Consider the following 18246-nt stretch of genomic DNA (forward strand, 5'->3'; position numbering starts at 1 on the left):
TTGTCCTAGAAAGAATACATTTGCAATAATGATAAATATGAAATATAATAATATATTAAATGATACACTAAATAATACTTGATATGATTTCAATTTTCTTGAATTTGTTGAGGCTTGTTTTGTGTCCTATCATGTGATCTATCTTTGAAAATGTTCCATGTGCATTTTGCTTCTTTAGGATGAAAGGTCCTATCAGTGAAGTCCATTTGATCTAGGGCATTGTTCAATGCCACAACGTCCCTGTTGATATTCTGTTTGGAAGATCTATCCATTATTGATAGTGGGGTGTTAAAATCCCCCACTGTAAGTGTGTTGCTGTCTATATCTTTCTTGAAGTCCTCCAAGATTTTCTTTATATATTTGGGAGCTCCTATATTGGGTGCATATATGTTTACAATGGTTATGTCTTCTTGATGGATTCTTCCCTTGAGTATTATGTAGTGACCTTCTGGGTTTCTTTTTATGGCCTCTGTTTTGAAGTCTATTTTGTCTGATCAAAGTATTGCCACCCCAGCTTTTTTTTTTCCCCTGTTCATTTGCTCAGAATATTTTTTCCAACCCTTTGCTTTCAGTCTGTATAGGTCTTTTGGAACTGGAGAGCATTATGCTAAACGAAGTGAGCCAGGCGGTGAAAGATAAATACCATATGATCTCACCTACAAGTGGAACCTAATCGACAAAACAAACGAGCAAGCAAAATACAACCAGAGACACTGAAACAAAGAACAAACTGACAGTAACCAGGGTGGGGGTATAACAGGAAAGAAGGGGAAGGGTCATCTAGGAACATGTATAAAGGACCCCTGGATGAAGACAATGGGGTGCGGGGGAAGGCTGAATGTGGGAGGTGGGAGTAGGCAGGGCAGGGGAGAGTAGTGGGGGCAAATGGGGACAACTGTAATTGAATGACAAAAACAAAAATAAAAGAAATAAAAATAAATGGTACACTAAATAAGAGTTTACATATTAAAAATAATGAAATCTAATATATTTAAAAGATCTTGGCCTGGCACTTGGCACAAAACAGGTACTCTGAAACTGGCCTCTGTCCTGGGAGATACAAACTATATTCTACTCCAGTTGGTTCCTATGTGGTAAATTAATGCCCAGGACTTCTGCCCAACGTAGCAGTTTGGGAAGGAAACAGGTGACACCCCAGAGATTCTCTTAACAAATCCTGAATAACGATGGTCAGTCCAGAAATGGATTAGTTCCATGTGGCAGCAAACACTAACCTTCCCCTCCTCGTCCCAACCATATGCCAGAACTGTTAAAACTGGCTCAGTAAAGAGAAGAGGACGATTCACAAAAAAATCATGAAATCCTGGTGTTGAAGAGAACTTAAGTGCGAACTACCACAAACCCCACATTTGATAGGGGGGAAATCTGATGCGCAGAGAAGCTGCGTCACTTGTCTGAACTCACACAGCTAGAAAGAGCCAGATTTCCTGACTGCGGTCTCCTGCTCTTTCCCGCATCAATAGGAAACAACTCTATCCTCTGAGAACTGAACCACTCCCTGCTTCAGCAGTACTGGCAACTACACAAGCAAAGAAAGAGAGAAAATCTTTTCTGGCATCCTTTCTATTTGGTCTTATGACACAGCCCTCTGCTACCACAATATTACCGCCTGTCTGTAAAGTTCCACTCTGCCAAGGCTGGAGTCTCCCATCCCTGGCTGGAGACTAACACAGAGATCCTCAGGGGGCCTGGCACAGGGTTAGTGTGCACATAAGTTCTTCACCCTCTGAAGAATGGACCGCACCCCATCAGCATCTTACAAGTGTGGGCAGAGCTGACAAATTACAGTTTGTAAGGAAATGCCCTGTAGAGATGGAACAACAGTTTTATTAATCATTTCATTGCTTCCAAAATCAAGTTTGGAAAAAGTCAGCTATTTTCACCCTACTTTTTAAAAAAAACATTTTGTCATAATACAAAGCGTGTCCAAAACCCATTCTTTCCAAATTAGAAATATGGGTTTCCTATTTCCCCTCCAAATGAATGATATGCTCTCCCTCAAGGAGGGCACTTAGAAGAGAGATGATTAGGATTCAAATTTTCAGAGCTCATTTGGATACTAAGTTGAATGACTATAAATTTAAAGCATGAAAAAATATTTTCCCTTGAAAACCAAAAATTTATTTGAAGTCATTACAAGACCATGCACTGAAAAGTTAAATTTCAGTGACTTTAAGAAGGAAAAGCATTGTGCTAATAATCTTACCAACCAAAGAGCTTTCCGGAGCTGAAATGAGGTATCGGCTTTTTCAGAGACACCGTCAGAAAAGCCTTAGTCATTCATTCCATAAATATTTATTGAGGCGCTACTTGTGCCAGGCTTTGTTCCAGGCTCCGGAGGATGCAACAGTGAGTGAGAGAGGAAGGTCTGTGTTTTCACAGAGCTCACATTCCAGGGTCACTGACCGGCAGAACTGTGCTGCGGCTTCAGAAAGACCCTGGAAACAGAGCCAGTGCAGAAGAGATGCCTAAGCATGTAGCCTCGAGGTGGAATGAAATTACTTCTGTACCTTGAAATCAAAATATCCTAATAAAAATATATCTTCTTTCTTTAACAGTTTCAGTACACACAGTTAAAGTAGACAAAGTTCTGATGACCACATATGTAGCAGGGAAACCACAGTCAAATTCAAAATAACAGACATACATGTCCATCACCACCAAGTGTCTTCCTGCCTCTTCTGAGATCCCGGTCACAACCCCCTGCACCACCCCGCCCCAGGGAACCTCTGACTGATTTCTGTCGCTACAGATTAGTTTGCCTTTTGAAGAACAGAATTTGTGTGGCTTCTTTCACTCAGCATATTTATTTGAAGTTCATCCACGTCATTGTGTGGATCAATCATTCATTCTTTTTTGTTGCTGAGTAGTATTCCATGGTGGGGACCATTTGGGTTATTTCCAGTCTGGAACTAATGCAAATGGAGCTGCCTAATTCTGACATAATGTCTTTCACCTGAGACCCAAATTGCACCCCCCCCCCACCTTTTTTGTAAAGTTTTCTCTAAAGGCTCCCAACATCTATGGCTCCCTGTTTCTCCTGATATCCCAGAGAACCTAGGGTTTGCCACGTGTGGCATAAGGAAAGGGTACTCCTTCCCCTGGAAACACATTTCAAAGGTCATGAATAACCTTCCCTTGCACAGTTCATTCCCATGGTCCTACCTGTGAATATTGGACACACTTGCGGTGACCATGATTCCATAGCATGTTAACACCAGCACAAACAGATGTGCAGAGTACCTGTGAGACATGTAAGGGGGAGGTAAAACAGTGAATGTGTTTCACATTAACATACCTATTGACTACCCATACTGATACTCCACCTCCACCCCACCAAGAGGCAAGTGATTAGTTAACTCATGTTTATATAAAAGGAAATAAATCAAGTATTTTTGTTCTGTAGAATTAAGAATTTAGCTTGAAATGATACAAGGAAGTCATGGCATAATCTGCCAGTTGCAGCCCCAGTAATGTCAGGAATCACACACAGGGTACTTATGCTTCTTCATAGACACAACTGAGAGTCTGGAAGAGGGTTCTTTACTTCTGCAGGACTTTTTTTTTTTTTAATTTTAAAATCCCAGGACCACTAAGCTGTCCCAGATACCATGACTTTTACCTGTCTTGGTGGCTGATTTAAAATACTCATCAATCTTGCTCAAATTTTATTTGAAAGAATAAAAGCAGCATTCTAGTGCCCTGAACAAATTCACAAATTTCCTTAACTTGTACTTCTAGAAATGCAGGTTCTTAAAGCTTCTTCCTCAAAGAGTGCCACTCCCAAGGTTCTTCTAACCCACTTACCTAGCAAAGAAAGGTCTAACCTACATGCCTGCTTTGTTCGAGAATGACTCCCATGCCCTAAGACCAGCACTGTAACCACTGTTTCACTCCATGTTCAGGACAAACACCAACACCTCCAGCAGTGACGCAAAAACAAAACCCGTGTCCACAACATTTAGGGATGCTTCCTTGTCAGGAAAATTAAACCTTATAAAAATCCATTTACATGACCCAAGAGAGACCAAAAGAGTGCAACTTCAAGAAAAATTCACCAAATTGACTTTAAATGGGTAGTCAAATTCATTGATTCCAGATTCTTACAGTAACTATAAATTTCCTCAACATCCCCATTATTTTAAGTACATATATATTTCTTTCCTTAGAACCTGGGAAATGCCAAGAATACTGCTACAAAACACCCAGATGATAACCATTAGAATTTATGAGGCTCCTACTCACCAGCCAAAACAAAAGATGACAAAGTAGATGCCAAAGATGGTGGCAAACGTGTGCCGGGCCAAGGGACTGGTTTTACGAGGACTTAAGTAGATGCGAAACCAGAAAGCAGCACATAAAGCAACGAGCTGGCACACCACGAAATTCACCTGTAAGGGAAAAAGGGAGAGAGAAACCAACCTTTATTGTTTGGCCTGTGTGAGAATGTTCTTGACATTTTTCAGATTCTCACGTCAAAGTGTATCTCAGATTGGACTTTTCCGCAGTGGAGTGTTCATCTGGAGGAGGAGCAGGAGACTGCAGGGAGCTGTGTCCTTCTCGCCTGCTTCAAGGAGAAAGCATCCCAAAACAGGCAGACCTCGTTTTATTGAACTTCACAGTCCTCATTTTTCACAAACTGAAGGCAAGACCCTTCACCAGCACAAAATCATGTCTCACTTTATTGCCATACTTGTATTATTATGGTGGTTTGGAACCAAACCTGAAATATCTCCCCTAGTTTCTTTTTCAATTCTTTAAGATTAGTTGCTTTCCCACCCACACAATACTAGCAATGTAAACCCTTTAGGTGACTGTGAGGTCAGTTCACTAGATCTCTTCTCACCACCCCCAGCACAATCCTAAAATAAAGAATATGTTCTTTTAAAGATGCAAATTAATCAGATACAAGAGTCTTCCCTCATCTGGTAGCTAAGAAATCAAATGCTTCTTCAAAGAAATCATCACCTGTTTTATGACTCTAATTTTTCTCCCTTTAAATTAACAGCCAATAAGCAAAAGCATTGCTCAAATTCAAGGTGGGGCAATAAAGATCAAAAAAAGCAACAGCCCTGCATTACGTTTTCAATGTCAGTGCTGTCCAATTATGCCAAGTTGGCACCAAACTTCCTTAGAAAAACCCCAGTGATCTATCTCTCAAAAATATTTCCCCTAAAGGAAAATATAAAATAATTCCCTGACACCTATAAGAAAGACCAGCTGACTTAAAACAAAATCAAAATATATTAAGTGATATAACAGTCAATGAAAACTAGAAATGCTGTTTAATCTTTTCAGAGTATTCTGAATGAAAATTTCAGTATTAATTTGCTTTTAGGGGACACTTAATTGAAAAGGGACTGAAAATATAAATATCTCAATACACCCTCAGCTTCAGCCTGGGAAGTTTTCCATGTTATAAAAAGATACAGCTGTGAAATTCATGAGGGCTGGGCTCAGAGGTGGCACCAGAGGTGGCAGACATCACCTCCCCTGAGGTCATTTCGGTTTCCCAATGAAAAACAGGAATACTTTGGACCCCTTCTAATTCATAGGAAATACTACTTTCCAAGAATTTTTGTTCCTTTTTAAAAATGGACTGTGCTGTGTTTCCTCTCCATTTGGAGCTCATTCTTCATCAGTCTTCCCAAAAACCTATTTCCTCTGCTGCCCACCCCCACTTTATACCCTGAAAGGCACAGAGGAGTTGAGCTATGATCCTATCCTGCATAATTTTGGTCATATCTTTTTATATACCGTAAATGCACAACCATGAACACACACACACACAAAAAACAGAGAAAAATAACCATCTTAGCAAGTTTCAAAATGTAAAGGAATTGGCAAATGGCAAGTTGAAGTAATGCTCTAGGTCATCAATCAGATGTTCTTTCGTTTTCTCACACCAGGGTCCAGCCTGCAGCCACAGCAGAATACAGTTACTAAGGAAAGTACCAAGGGAAAATTGGCTCCAGTCCTTTTTGGTGGCCAGTAATTACTGACCATCCCTGGACCTGATTATAGACCAGTGGTTCTCAAGAGGGTAGTCCCTGGACCACCAGCAAGAGCATCCACCTTAAAACATGTCTGTTAGAAATGCAAATTTTCAGGACTCACCTAAGACCAACTGAACTAGACATTCCCAGGGCAGGTGCAACAATCTGTGTTTTAACAGAATTCTCCCAAGTAACCATAATGTACACTCAAGTTTGAGAAGCACTGGAATATAGGAGAAAGAAGGAGTGTCCCTGCCATCAGGACCATGTGCTCTAAACACAAATCACTTTGTGTTTACAAACACAAGTGATTGTAAATTAATATGACAATAAAATTGTGTGAACTTGCTACATTATATGTCCTTTAGATTCTAAGTATAAGGAGAAATAAGACTCAGGGGGACAATAAGAAATAAAGATCATGGGGGAATTAAAGACACTAAAAGTACTGCTCCCTGGGTCCTATCCCAATACTTCTGACTCAACGGGCCTGACATTGGGACTCCTCAACACATTCAGCGGATTCTACTATGCAGGCAAGATGGAGACTTCCTAGTTTGGAAGTATAAAGACAGAGACCTACAGATGCACCCACAAGGAACTGGGTTTTCCCAGAATGAGGAAAATCACAAATAAAGGACAGGGGGGTTGCACTGTGAAAGCTTTGGGGGTGGGATGAGATGGAACAAATTCAGGAGTGAGCAGAGCCTGAAGACCATCACTCAGCCAGCCCAGACCGCCTCAGCGTCCTGAGAGTCTCCCAAACCATGTCTGTCTTCTGTAAGACCCCTTTAAACCTACCTCCAAGGAAGAGACAGCCTTACTGTGGAAAGACTACACCTAATCTCATAACCCTAGAGATTGAAAGAGAGGAAAAGAAGAGTCATTGGGTCATTGAAACAATCTGCCATTTTTTTACTCACCATAATATAATGCGCAGCCAACTGAAAGTCCTATTTCTGACATTAAGATGTCAGCTGGGTGTTTCTCAGTGATTCACTGATTAATTCTGCAAACATCTACTGTTTGGCTCTATATACCAGATGCTGGGGACTGGGGGCAGTGAGCAAGACACTGTCACTGCCTTAAGGCAAAGAGAGAAAGAAGACTTGCATGCTCTGGGTTTCAATTCCTTCCTTCCTTCCTTCTTTCTTTTTTTTTCTTTCTTTCCTTTTTTTTTTGTGCACAAACTGTGTCTTTGTGAGAACTGGTCTCTAATGTCTCTTCCAGCTCAAAGGGTTTATGATTCTATGATTCTATATCTAACCCAAATTCTTTTCTTTAACTGTTCATGGTAAATGCCCAAACCCAAGACTTCATTATGGATTAAAAGCTTCCCCCTATGCAGACACAACGCCTCCCCTCGACCCTCTACCCAGGAGTGAGTCACGGATGGTTAGCTGAATGTGCCACAGCGAACTATTCCAAGGCAAAAGTAGAAACACACCACAGCACCACTTAACTCTAGCAGAAGGATTCTATCAGAATTGCTCTCCAATTACCAGACATACATCTTGAAAGGTACAGGCTGAACCACAACTAGATACCATTTCACATCCATTACAATGACTATTATTTTAAAAACATAATAATAAGTGTTGGCAAGGATGTGGAGAAATTAGAACACTTGTACACTGTTGGTGGGAATGTAAAATGGTACAGCCACTTTGGAAAACATTATGGTGGTTCTTAAAAAATTAAAAATATAATTACATATGATTTAGCAATCCCACTTCTGGGTATATACCCCCAAAAATCAAAAACAGGATCTTAAGTATTTGTACACCCATGTTCTTAGCAGCATTGTTCACAATAGCGAAAAGGTGGAAGCAACCCAAATGCCCATCAACAGATGAAGGGATAAACAAAATGTGGTATAGACACACAGTGGAATATTATTCAGCCTTAAAATGAGCAAAATCCTGGCACATGGTACAACATGGCAGAACCTTGAAGATTCTGTGCTAAATGAAACAAGCCAGTCACAAAAGGACAAATAGTGTATAATTCCACTTATATGCGGCACCTAAAATAGTAAAATTTACAAAGAGTGAAAGTAGAATGGTGACCTACAGTAGAATGGGGTGGGGGTGGGGTTGTGATTTAACAGGTGCAGAGTTTCAGTTGTACAAGATGAACAGTTCTAGAGGTGGGTGGTGGTGACGACTGCACAACACTGTGAATGTACTTGATGCCTCTGAGCCGTATGCTTAAAACAATCTAAAAGTTAACATTTTAACCTATGTATATTTTACAAAAAAGAAACTTTAAATACCAGCTGGAGTGTGACACCAATTTCTTTGTGTTTGCTAGCCTACGTGAACTCCAGCAGCTACCAGAAACTATGACCATCTCTGTGGCCATGAGCAGCCAGCTGCCGTAGCAACAATTCACACAGGAACAGAATTAGATCTTTGCTCCTATCCTCTCTCTAAGGGCCAAAAATTGAAGACATTATCTTTTAGAAATACAACCTGAAATGGGTTTGGTTTGATGTATGAGATTTGCTTCCAAATGATGCTGAAGGAATGGAGAGAGTGGAGTGAGCGTAAATCAGTGGTTCTCAACCAGGGATGGCTTGTCCAGCAGGGGTCATTTCGGTTGCTATAACCAGAAAGAGGCAGGGGAGGCTACTGGCATCTAATGGTAGAGGCCAAGGGTACTGTCAAATATTCTTAAAGGCACAGGAGAGCCTCCCACAGCAAAAAACTTTCTGGCCCAAAGTGTCAGTAGTGCCAAGGTTAAGAAATCCTGGTATGGATAAACAAAGTTGGCCACAAGTTGAAAACTATTAAAGGTAAGTGCTGGGCACATGAAATTTCACTTTTGTGTATGTTTGAATTTTCCCATAATAAAAAGGTTCTTAAAGTTATACAACTCTAGGAAGACAGCAAATCACTGGCCTGAGATGATACAGATATTAACCTCTTTACCCACATCAGAGAGACCCCCGAGGGAGTTAACATATACGAGCATAGAAACAAACCAAACAATAAAGACACCATTTCTTCCTAAACAGAAAAAGAATCACCTTTTATGAAATGATCAAACTTCCATGAGAAGAGAATCAAATTATAACAATTACAACAGAAGAGACCTACCTTTAATTATCAAACGAAGTACCACAACCTTCCCATCCTATGACCAGCAACAGACCTATGGTTACTACATGAAGAGCTGACAGAGCCAGACCACCAGCTGCGAGACCCCGCTCCACCACTTACGGTTGAAGAATTGCAGAAGCTCACTGCGTCTTCGCTCCTGGTGTATGTGATGGAGGTAATAACAGGAGTACTACCTCACAGGGTTGTTACCAGAACTAAAGAAGTTAATACGTTAAGATCACTTGATGCATGCCTGCCACTGATAAGCATTTGCTGTTAATATTATTCTATATCTATTAAATTGATACACAAGTTGTGCATAGAATAATCTCAATATGCAGTGACTAGGGTGGAGCTATTGAGAACTGGCTTCCCGTCTCCTCCCAGCCCACCTTCAGATTCCGCGGGACTTTCCCTTGTGTCCTTCTTCCCCAGGGAGGGGCAATGCAGTCAGGACAAAGAGCCAGTCTCTGAGTTTTCCAGCTCCTGAGTGGAGTTTTAGAGACTTTATCTAAAGCACAGGTAAATCTGAAAAGTTAAAGCAGTCTCTGGAAATATAGGAAAAATATATCTTTTCCTTTTAATTCTAAAAACTTGTCTTCATAGATCAAGAGTAAAGCTGACAAATTTAAAGCATAGAGTTTTGACCATAATCATGAGGAAAGAAAAGCTCTTAATGACAGAAGGGGTATTTTTCTGCATAAAAATCAATGAAGGGTTCAGCCAGGTTGCTGCAGGAGGGACCCAGGGGACAGGAGTAGTGCTGAGACCTGGGGCAGAGAAGTGAGAATGGTGCCCGGCCTCTCAGAAGACAGCCAGCCGACCCTATGGAGAAGCACTGATTCCAAAAGGCTGGGTGACCAAGTACACAGACTCGGGCACCACCCAGGCCCCTCTCCCAGGCTCTAGGAACAGCAGAGGGGCCAGCGGAAAGCCAGCAGGCCTGAGAAGGCCCTGACGGTGGACTGAGAAGAACGCTGACTGTGAACCCACCACATGGAGCCATGGAAGGGACTGCGTGAAACAGCAGGTGATGCAGCGTCAAGATTGGTCAGCGTCCTAGACCACAACTGGCTCCTCTGAGCAGAGGCCAGCAGGGCCCCAGGGCACAGGGACCTGACGCCCTCACCTAGGCCAGGAAGGTCTGTAGACCCCTCAGGGATTAGCTCATTTGCAGGTATAGAGGAAGACAAACTAATGTAACCACTCTCAGAGGGGAGGTGAGCTGCCTCAAATTAGCTTGAACACTAACTTAAGTTTAGTAGGAAGAAGTTAAAGTTACTTTTTTTTTGGATATCTATGTCTGTGACTAAATTTTAAACCCACTACTGTTGCCACTATTAGAACGTGAACAAAAATTTTGTGTCATACAAAAAATACTCACTTGTCGTACAAATAATACTCAGTATTATTTGTAGTAGCAAGAAGAAGAAAGCTGAAAGTTCAAAGATTAGTAAAGATACCAGTTAACACAGGAAACAGCTACAGGATGCACCCTGCATTATAATCCTTTCGAAAGGGACATGGTAGTAACTGCTATAGGCCATACTTTTGACTGATTCATGGAAATGTATTCACTGAAGCTGAATACTGAGAGAATGTTGAGGCCTTATTTCAAAGCCAAAATGAAGTAAAATCTACCTAAATATGGCACAAGATAGGAATAGTAATTAATGGTAAACTCTTTAAAGATAATAGCATTAAAATGGGCATTATAATAGTATTATAAATGGGCACTATGTTAAAATGAAAAACATTTGTTAGAATAAAAAGTAGAATATAAAATTGTATGTATATTCATAAATATATTAAAAAACGGTAGTGGCATATGGAGAAAGCAAAGACGTATAAAATCGAAAATGGCTATTTTACCAAGATGATGAGAATCTAGGCAAATTTTTTTGTAATCTTTTTTTTTTTTACCATCTGTCATTATAAACTCCATGTGGAATTTCCCATACCCACACACTCAGAATCAAGGTACTCTAAGAAATTCATCAAAATCCATATTTAATTCTGCTTACTCTGTGCTCACAGCTGCACTTACCAGCACCTATATCAAGTTTAGGGAGGAGTTCGGCATACATGGAGGAAGCCAACCTGTAAAACATTTCATCAGAGAGGAAAAACAGCCCCAGCTGGCGTAGCTCAGTGGATTGAGCGCGGGCTGCAAACCAAAGTGTCGCAGGTTCGATTCCCAGTCAGGGCACATGCCTGGGTTGCAGGCCATGACTCCCAGCAACTGCACATTGATGTTTCTCTCTCTCTACCTATCTCCTTCCCTTCCCTCTCTAAAAATACATAAATAAAATCTTAAAAAAAAAAGAAAAAGCAGCACAATGTCAACAATAACAACGTGAATGGCCAAAGAGAATGAAAACATATACTGTGACGCTCATAGATAAATCCTTCACATGTAAAAGAAACGTGTGAATTCTTGTCTTTTCTACTGATCCACTCCCTCCAAAGCATCAAAGAAAGCTGAGCTTCCACCTATGACCCCCAATAGCACGTGCCCCACACTTCGAGGGTCGTGTGGGCCTCCTGCGAAGGGAACAACAGCACAGCTGTTCTGATCCGACTCTTAAGCGCCTGCGAGACTGACACAACTCAGATTCAGCCAGAGCTCGCTTTCCACAGCTCTTGCAAAATTTCAAAGTAACTGCAAGGAAACAGAACAGGTGTCTGAGGATTAAGAAGTACAAATTGGTAGTTACTAAACAGTCATGGGGATGGAAAGTACAGCCCAGGGAATACAGTCAATAACACTGTCATAACTGTGTAGGGTGCCAGGTGGGTACTTGAAATATTGGGGGATCCCTTGGTAAATTACATAATTGTCTACCACTATACCATACACCTGAAACTAATATAAAATAATATTGAATTCAACTGTAATTAAAAATAAAATCCTAAAAATAAAGGCCTATTCTATTCCAAAAAAAAAAAAAAACCTCATGTGCCCAAGGGTTTGGCTTCCTTATGTCACCGAAGTGCAACCAAACTGCGCTGCAATTCTCCAATGTGAGTCTCAAGTCTCCCTGCCCTCGTGTGCTGCAGAAAGGCATTATTTGGAGATTTCTATTCTATGGCCTTCCTATTCTTCCAATGAAAAAATGAACTTTGCCAGGAGCAAAAAGCATTGCCCTCCTCCTAATGAAGAAATACAAGCAGTCTATTTTTAACAAAGAGCAAATATTAATAGCCCAAAATGACTTCCTCTACTACAGTGATTTACCAATAGCTCACCACGGAGGTGTAGGCAACAGTCCAGGCCTGGAATGCTTTCCTCAGCAACACTGCCTTATATGCACCAAAACAAACCCCATCTAATTAAACAATTCCTTATTTAAACGCAAGCCATTCCTCCTCCACCAACAGTACTCTTTTGCATTACCCCGTACAAATAAATGTGGCTGGGGAAGAGTACAAAAAATGCTACTCCTCTCTGTACCATGAAACAAAAGGTGTTTGTACCAGACTGTTTAGCTACTTCATATTTTCAAAGAGATCCTTGTTACACTTTCATTCCAAACTCTTTGGAATGTCAGCAAGAAATGCTTTAAATCTGTAATGAGCCCATTTTTTTCCAAGCTGGTAGACAAGCAAATATTATTTAAAATCGATAATCAGTGTGTGTAAATTTATAACCAAACTCCTAATTGATATTTCATATCATAACAATAACTGCATTTACTGAGTGCTCACCATGTGTCATGCAGTGACAAAACTACATAAATGATTCAATTTAAGCCTTACAACAACTTTATGAAACAACTTACTAACCCTTTACATAGGAGGAAAATGAACACAAAACTGTTATGTAGAGAAAGCACAAAATGAACAAATAAAACAAAGAAAAACTCAGACACAACAGGGTGCGATTACCAGAGACAAGCAGGGTGGGGGGAATAAAGGCTAAAGGGGGTCAAATAAATAGTGACAGAAGGTCACCCACAGTTGACCTTGGGTGGCAAACACACAATGCAATATACAGATGATATATCATGGAACTGTACACTTAAAACCTATATAATTTTATTAACCATTGTCACCCCAATAAATTTAATTTAAAATTTTTTTAAGAAACAGGTAAGTGCAGTGACTGAATTCATAAAGCTAGTCAGCTGGGGTTTAAAACCTGGCCTGAGTTCTCACTCATTATATTGTAATGCTTCCCCTCCAACCCACCGCATTCTCCCCAGAAATACCACCTTCAAGGAGAATTTAGTAGCTGCCTATATGAATTTGCTCAGGTGACCATAATAATGCAGCACAGACTGGGGGCTTAGACAACAGAAGTTTATTGTCTCCCAGTTCTGGAGGCTGCCCGCCTGAATTCAAGGTGCCAAGAGGGTTGGTGTCTTTTGAGGCCCCTCTGCTTGGCTGGTAGACGGCCACCTTCTCCCAGTGTCTTCAGATGGTCTCCCCTTCAGACATGACTGTGTTCAAATTTACTCTTTTTATAAAGACACCAGTCATACTGGATTAGGGCCCACTCTAATGGCCTCATTTTAACTTGATTACCTCCTTAAAGAGACTATCTCCAAATAGTCATATTCTGAGGTACTGAGGATTAGGACTTCAGCATTTGGGGGAAATACAATTCAGCCCACAACATTGCCCAATAAAAGTCCACTACTCAAAGGCATGAAACGAAAACACTCTTCATTTCCTTGCTTCTATGGATGGAAAATAAGCAAGCCCCAAACCAAGGGCTGTGAGGGAAGCTGAGTCTTAGCATAAGTTGGAGTCTCCTACTTGCTCACTACAAACAGCTCGAGAGGGTCTCCCCAGCACCTGCCCCTGCCTCCCTGCTCCAGCCTATGTCAATTCAAAAGTTCCTTAGCCTATAATGAATGAGTTTATCAATGTGGAGAAAGTTCATCCTTAGTCTCTGTCTCAAACACGCAAGTTTTAAGTAATAACAATCAGCATTCATTGAACAGGTACATTTATTAAGCTCAACAAACGTTTGCTATTTTTTGAGATGATTCACATCTATTATCTCATTTAATCTTCCCAACAGCCTCAATGTCCCACTGAGAGAACAGAAACAGAGTGAAGGGCCCTGAGACACTCAGCTCTCGGGCACTTCGCAAGCTGCATGGAGGGGCTTAGTCGTGGCCTATGACTGCCTCCCAAGGTCTGTCTTGTACAGGGGGGAGACGTGAATGCAACTATGGGCTCAAAGTTCTTTCCAACTGTTCTTCTCTGAGGCTTGCACAAACTTCCTAGAGTTGAACAACTCACATAACAGGCCCCTTCCACCATCTCCAAATAGGTTATCCCGTCCCTCTGGAATGAGATAATGACTCTCAATTCTGAGAAAAGAATCCTATATACTTGGTTAGAGCTTAAATTTTACTGGAGGCATGTGGCTTACCTTATTATGTAGTATCATGTCATACATTAGTTATGATTTAGAATCAAAAGCCTTTTAACAACTGATTCCAATGGATATAATGGGGGGAACATTTATGCTGCCTCTTTAGCCATGACCAAAAAAATCTTGAAATATGTAGTATTTGAAGTATGATGTCTTCTAAGGATCTGACTCCAGATTATCTCTCCCTGCCCCCATAAATCACATCCTTACAATCCTAGTCCCAGCAGGCAGGGAATACTGAATAGAATTCACAACTATTCAAGGAGTCCTGAAAAACCCTGTCCACACACAAGCTGTCACCACTACCTATGAAGACACACAATTTCCCCATTTATTAATTCCATTATTAGCCAGTCAAAATGTTTAATAACAAAAACAACAGCAGCGACAACAGCAGCAGCAGCAGCTAGCATTCAGAGTGTTCGCCTACATCCCAGGCACTGCTCTAAGTCCTTTTGCCTACATAACCCCTTTAATAGTCACAACTATTTGAGGCTCTTTGAAGCATTCATCTTATAAATGAGTAAGTTAAGTCACATAAAGGTTAAGAAAATTTCCCTTCTATCACACACCTAGTAAGTGGAAACACTGGAACTTAAATTCAGGGAGTCTGACGTTCCAGAGTCCATCTGCTCAGCTACTACACAATGTTTCATTCAACTCAACCTTCTCAGGTAACTTCAACCTCTCACTTTCCAGACAAAGAAAGGGGAGCTCGGAGACTGTCAATGACCCAACTGGCTCACACAGCCACTGAGTGCCAGACTTGGGACTAGAACCCCTCAGAGTGTCCCACCTAGCGCGGGGGTCTCTGGAACATACTGGAAGAAGAATTGTCTTGGGCCACGCATTAAATACATTGCAATACATAATCACATTGCAACACATAATCACATAAAAACTCATACTGTTTTTAGTAAATTTACAATTTTGTGTTGGGCCGCATTCACAGCCATCCTGGGCTACATGCAGCCCATGGGCCTCAGGTTAGACACCCCTGGAAGATGTCTTGATTCTGGTCCATCCAGCACACCTTCCCACAGTTCCCCCACCATCTTTGGACATGGGATGGAAGAACAGAGCACAGGGGGTCAGGCCCCTCTGGAAATAAGGTCTGTCTGAGCAGTGAACCCTGGGCAGCCAAAGAGAGAGAAGGACACACTGTTACAGGAAACACCACTGAACAAGGAAGCACAATGTTTGGGGGTAACTTTATAATCTTGACCAGGGCCTGGGTATGTCAGCCTCTCTCAGTCTGGTTCCATACTAGAAAGTAACCTCAGCTAAGAGTTTCCTACCACTTACGAGGTTATGTGGGAGAATGATAACATTTCCTCAACAAGACCATAATGGGCACTAAGTGGACTGTGAAAGTGCTTTGTAAACTACAGAGCTCCACAAGTACAGCAGGACCTTCCATGGCATCATTTTGTTCCAGTCATGTCATGATAATGTAGGAACGTCACTCTTACTCATATGCATTAGCCTACAGTAAAACTGGTTTTGTTATATGCTATTTTGCTGAAAGGCGAAGAACCCACCAATAACATTAAGTGAGCACATACTGCGTTAGGTTAGCTGCATACTGTCAGTCAGCTAACCAGCGGCCACACTGACCACTCGATGCAGCGCTGCCCACTAGCTGGCCATTGTGTAGGACCCACTAAGGCAGTAAACACTAGAATCAACCAAGGAACTATAAAAAAATTTAAAATAAAAAGAACTGATCCTAGAGCTCCCCTTTGATTTGGAAGGAAGTTAAGGGGAGGCCAGGTATCTTTTTTTCCCATAGTCCCCGAGAGATTCTAATGCACAGCCACAGCTGAGATGACAGCTTCAACTTCACATGCTGCTAACTGGGAGGGAAAAGGCAGTTTGATGAGTATATTTAAAAGATTTTTTAATCAGGCATAAAATAGACCAGAGAATCATGGACTATCAGCAATAATCTGGTCCAAGCTCCTCATTTTGCAGGTAAGGAGAACAGCTACGTAGGCCAGAGTCTCCCAATTCCATGCGCATCTGTTTCCACCTTATAAATGAATGGCGTCAAGACTTCATGCCCAGAGCAGACTGTCATGTCTTTATTGAGTCTTTTCTGATATACACACTGACTGACCAACTGCATTTTGCCTCCCTAACATTCACTCCATCACACCTGCTTTGTGAACTCAGAAGAGCTATGAAAAGGTGTAGCACACTGCATCCCTAACTTCTCACAGAAGGTTTAAAAACAAACAGGGAAACCAACTGACTCATATAGAACAGGAAAAAGCCACACAAGCTAAGCTAATCAAACTATTATTCTATATTCCCAGGACTGACTAAAACATTAAAAAGTTTCAGGTCCTTCTTCCCAGCATCTAGTAAAACTATACCTAAATGGAGTCAATCAAAAAGAGCCACTGAGGTTTTATTTTTTTACCTAATTTCTTTATTACAAAGCTTACAAATGCTCATTTTAACAACCTGAACAATACAGAGAGGTGCAGTGAGAAAAAGGAAATAGTGTCCCCATCCCAACCTTCTAAACATACCACCTACCATTCTTCTTAGCAAAAAAGAAGTTTTGATAACCTTGTCCATGTTTATAAAAATATGCCCATACATACTGGTTTCTCCTTTTGTTTAACATAATCATGGTATAAAAGTTATTCTGTAACTTGATTTTTCACTTAGTAAAATATAATAGACATCTTTTTGTGTTTATTCATACTTAACTCATTTATGAGGTCTGTTGGAAAAAGTCCATTCATTATTAATATAATCGATGCAACATTGATGTGACATCAATGTAACCTGGAAGCTAAGGAGAGTGGACTGGGATGTGTCACATTGTTCACATGTGTGAACAATGACAACTTCACTGTACTAGTCAGTGGGGGTGGTGGATGCCATTGAGTGAGCATGTGTACTGTGTGGGCTTTGCATTCAAAATGAGTAAGCAAGTAGAACGAATTTGCATCAAATTTTGCCTTAAGCTTGAACATTAAGAAGAAACTATTTGGATGATTCAGAAGGCCACAGTTATGGAGAAACTGGTGATTGGCAGCTTCATCACAACAATGCACCCGCTCATAAAGGACATCTCATGCACAGTTTTTTAGTGAAACATCAAATCACCCAGGTGACTCAGTCCCCCTACAGCCCAGTTTTGGTGCCCTGTGACTTCAGGCTTTTCCCTAAACTGAAATCACCTTTGAAAGAGAAGAAGTTTCAGACCATCAGTGAGATTTAGGAAAATACGATGGGGCAGCTGATGGCAATTGGGAGAACAGTGTGAGGTCCCAAGGTGGGTAATTTGAAGGGGACTGAGGTGTCATTGTCCTGTGTGCAATGTTTCTTGTACCTTGTTCAATAAATGTCTCTATTTTTCATATTATGTGGCTGCATAGCTTCTTGACAGACCTCGCATACTTTTAAAGCTGCACAATATTCCACAACATGGGAGGGACATACTCTCCACTTCTTAGATTTCCATAAAAGTAAAATAATTTCCACCCCTTTCCCCGGAGGGGGGGGGGAATATAAAAAAAAAGAATTTCCTACCAAATGTACAATGAGCTCCTATACAGTCGAAGACCTGTCCTAACTGTAAAAATACAATTAGCCATCTTCTTTCACAAATGAGATCTGAGTTTATGACTGTACTTTAAAGAGGCGACAATGATTACTCTAACATTTTTTAAAATTTTACTTATTTTAAAATTGTTAGGCGTACATATTTGAAATTAAA

At 40.9% G+C, this 18246-nt stretch overlaps 1 protein-coding gene across 1 annotated transcript in view; it reads right to left on the reverse strand.

Moving 5' to 3' along the window:
• MBOAT1 (membrane bound O-acyltransferase domain containing 1) overlaps positions 1-18246 on the reverse strand; it is a 108892-nt gene that overhangs the window by 55541 nt on the left and 35105 nt on the right. The window contains exons 2-3 of the mRNA XM_045847212.1: positions 4267-4412; positions 3187-3264 (exon numbers count right to left, since the gene is read on the reverse strand). Of these exons, the coding sequence (XP_045703168.1) occupies positions 3187-3264; positions 4267-4412 (224 nt within the window). The remainder of the gene's footprint in view (positions 1-3186; positions 3265-4266; positions 4413-18246) is intronic.

Source organism: Phyllostomus hastatus, unplaced genomic scaffold (assembly GCF_019186645.2).
Source record: "Phyllostomus hastatus isolate PE091 unplaced genomic scaffold, TTU_PhHast_1.1 phas_contig_524, whole genome shotgun sequence".
Classification (NCBI taxonomy): Eukaryota; Metazoa; Chordata; class Mammalia; order Chiroptera; family Phyllostomidae; genus Phyllostomus; species Phyllostomus hastatus.